The sequence below is a fragment of the Myotis lucifugus genome, unplaced genomic scaffold (genome assembly GCF_000147115.1).
Source record: "Myotis lucifugus unplaced genomic scaffold, Myoluc2.0 scaffold_31, whole genome shotgun sequence".
Classification (NCBI taxonomy): Eukaryota; Metazoa; Chordata; class Mammalia; order Chiroptera; family Vespertilionidae; genus Myotis; species Myotis lucifugus.
Window position 1 is genome coordinate 46,168 of NW_005871079.1, and position 3,738 is coordinate 49,905.

The 3,738-nt window shown below is 42.6% G+C and overlaps 1 protein-coding gene across 4 annotated transcripts in view; it reads left to right on the forward strand.

Annotated features, from left to right (window-relative positions):
- The window catches only part of TJP2 (tight junction protein 2), a 48,936-nt gene extending 46,140 nt beyond the window's left edge, over positions 1-2,796 (forward strand). For all 4 annotated transcript variants that reach the window (XM_014454083.2, XM_023752331.1, XM_023752332.1 and 1 more), the window contains one exon: positions 1,820-2,796. In XM_014454083.2, coding sequence (XP_014309569.2) covers positions 1,820-1,885 — 66 coding nt within the window. In that variant the 3' untranslated portion in view covers positions 1,886-2,796. The remainder of the gene's footprint in view (positions 1-1,819) is intronic.
- The last annotated feature ends 942 nt before the right edge of the window (positions 2,797-3,738 follow it).

The window sequence follows — 3,738 nt, forward strand, 5'->3', positions numbered from 1 at the left end:
AAAAAAAAAACAAAAAAAAACAAGAATCATAAATAGAAGCAGAAACTTAAACCAAAGAAATTTATTGTGGGAAAATGGACTGAGAGAAAGTGGTTCTCTACTCTCCTATTGCCAGCACTTATAAAAAGGAAGAGATTATCCCAAATAAAGTAAGAAAAGTGACAATTATTTTTTGAAAGGTGCTTTTTGAAAGAAGAAATAAAGGAAAAAAAGGGAGAATAACAAAGGACAATTTAATACCAGCTCTGTTCCCAAAGTCTATACCAGGTTTTAAGACAAAAGAGGGATCCAATACCTGCCCAAACAATTTCTTTATCACTAACATCATTTGGTTTTAAAGTTAATTTTACCTATATTAAGAGTTGGTCCATTCTTGTGACAACTATTTGTATAAATGTGCATGGTAAGCAAAATGTATGCTTCTTGTTAACCACAGTAATAGTAGTATGGGATAGCAGTAGACTTCGTGTTTTATTTTTTTTATAATGTTTTTTCTTTATTGATTAAGGTATTACATATGTGTCCTTATTGCCCCATTGCCCCCCAACCCCCCTCCCACTTATGTCCTCACCCCCATGTTGTCTGTGTCCATTGGTTAGGCTTATATGCATGCATACAAGTCATTCGGTTGATCTCTACCCCTTACCCCACCCTCCCCTACCTTCCCTCTGAGGTTTGACGGTCTGATTGATGCTTCCTTGTCTCTGGTTCTGTCCCTGTTCATCAGTCTATGTTGTCTCTATATTCCACAAATGAGTGAGATCATGTGGTGTTTATCTTTCTCTGACTGGCTTATTTCAACTTAGCATAATGCTCTCCAGTTCCATCCATGCTGTTGCAAATGGCAAGAGTTCCTTCTTTTTTACCGCAGCGTAGTATTCCATTGTGTAGATGTACCATAGTTTTTTAATCCGCTCATCTGCTGATGGGCACTTAGGCTGTTTCCAGATCTTAGCTATGGTGAATTGTGCTGGGGAAGAATTTTCTTCACCTGCATTTCAAAGTACAAAGAAGACGTTTTCCCTCCTGATCAAAAATTTGCTATACTTATTTAGACAAATTTAATTGTAAAGATTACAGAGTCAGTTATTCATGGTGATGTTGCGTGTGTGCTAAAACTCTGACAAAGCATAATCATTGGCATTTCAAGTCAGTTTCCCTTGGCACATTGGAGCACAGCTATGTTAAACTGTGTTAGGATAGCTCGTGAGCAACATTCCTGGGGCCTAACCCATTTCGTTGCTACTGTTTTCTGGCTGTTAGCCAAGCTCCTTCATTCCTTTGCATCACCCAGCTGAACTGTGGTCTGAAGGGAAGATGACAATCAATTGACTGGGGGTAAGATGCTGCATTTAAAAATTGCTACTTAAGCACTAGGGATGACCACAGTGTCTTCCCATGGAGGTTTTACACTGGATCATTTCCTGCTTCCGAGAATAGGCACTAAAAAAAAAAAATCACATTTCTTGTGGCTATTCTGACAGGAAGCTAGAGTCTAGATTTACAGCAGTAGAAAACTAGGGGCAAATTTCTTTACCAATCCAACAGTGGCACTTGTAGCCAATAAACTTAGGGATGGGGAAGGCACCCCTTGGTCCAGCTGAGAATTATTAGGCCAAGGAGCACCTGGATGGCTTCCTCTCCCCCTACCCAGGTGGGCATCAGCCTTGACCTGTTACTCCCAACCCCCACTCCGGGAACCTGCAGCGGGGCCAGGAGTGCCCCTGGTTTGTCAGCGCAGAGTGTGGCCCCGAGGTAAGCCATCTACCTTGGGTGACTGCCCGCTGTGCCTTTAACCCTCCCACTGTTTTGGTTTCAGACCCCTGGTGCCACAGAAGGGTCCTTCCGCACTCTACCAGGATGCCAGAGGAAGCTACAGCAGTGATGTGGAGGAGGAAGAATACCGCCAGCAGCTGTCAGAACACTCAAAGCGTGGTTACTACGGCCAGCCCTCCCGATACCGGGACACAGAATTATAGATGTCAGCGGATTGGCTCTCCTGTACCCTGATGTCGCCACCTCAGAGCAACACTCCTGCAGAGCCATGGGTGGTTCTGTCCAGCTAACACGCACCGTGGAGATGCCGGGGGGACCCGAGCTCCCACTTCCTCGTGGGGAGCCCAGGGGACAGCCCACACAGATTCAGAGCTGCGAAGGCCCTATTTGTGGGACTGGGTCTGGGGGAGTTTGTGGCTTTTGCTCAGAATTAAGAGAGAAACCATGTTTGATGCTGTTCCCTGCTTCAGTGGACCAAAATCTGTATTAATTGTGTTTGTGTATTTTTAACATGTATATTAAGAAGTGATAACTATTTTTCATTAATAGCTATATTCAAGGACTGTTTCAGTCAGACAGAATGTGAACAAAAAAAGGAATAAAAGTACTGTCGGACTCCAACTAAATTCAAAGAAGTATTTTATTACAACGCTAAGTGCCTTTGATGAGAAGTGTCTTAAATGTTCTTCCTTTGAAGCTTTATGCAAAGCCATAAAGGACTAAAACGTTGTAACTAAATTTTTATGCCAGTTTAAGAGCTGTGGTTTTCTCTGCACTGTGTCCTCTTTTTGAGGCATCTGTCTTTTTTAGTATTTTCCATAAATTCTGACTGTATATAATCGCTATTTTTGGTTGTTTGGCTACCAGTGCTAAGTAGCTTGAAGACCAAGAAAATGGTATAGAAATGTTTTGTTTGTGCTCCACAAAAGCACATACTTGAGACAAACACATTTCCCCCCCAAAAGTGTGTGTGTTGACAACAGTTTTGTAATTTAATAAAAAGGAGGACATTGCAATCAATAACTTGCTTTATGGTGGATTTCTGCACTAATTCCCATTTTGTTAAATGCGACTTAACGATCATAAAAGTGAGCACATGCCCATTGCTGAACACTGGAAAATGGAGACATATAAAAAATAAAAAATTACCCATAATCCCATCCCTCAGATAATTTTGGTGTCTCTATCAATATGGGTGCTATAATTCATAAACCACTGAGTGCAGTACCTTGAATTTCTGAGCAGTCCTTTGGGCACTGACTCAAATCTGCTTATTTCATAAAAGCCACCTCTTCAATAGAAAAAAAAATACACTAAATACATGACGATTTAATTTGCTTATGCCCTTTAATTACAGGAATGAGCCCTTTTGCAAACCCAGGGACAGGAGGAGAGGGGGAGGCTTTTCAGCAGGAGCCGGGCTGTCATCTGGCTCCAGCACTTTTTACGATACCTTCAGGGGTACAGACAGGACCTGTATTCCAGAATGTCCTCTAGTGTGCCCGATGGATAGCTAGTGCCTACCCCACCCCTTTCTAATTCATATTCTGCTTTGTTCTGGGAAGGACTGAAGTAGTGTATGTGGAGTAGAATTAAGAAAAAAAATGGATGCGCCTGGCTGGTGTGGCTCAGTGGTTGAGCCTCGACCCATGAACCAGGAGGTCGCTGTTCCATTCCTAGTCAGGGCACATGCCCAGATCTCAGGATGGATCCCCGGTGGGGGAGTGCAGGAGGCAGCTGATCAATGATTCTCATCATCCATTTTTTTATCTCCCTCTGAAATCAATAAAAATATATTTTTTAAAAAAATTGAAAAAAAAAGGGTGCTAGGTACATGAGGAAAGGGAAAATATCAAAATAGGAAAGACAAAGCCATGAGTGAGGGTAGCGTTCACTATGCAGGCTGTCAGGGTTCCTCTGCTTTCCCGAGGCCACTGTGGGCACAAGACGCGGCTGGTATGC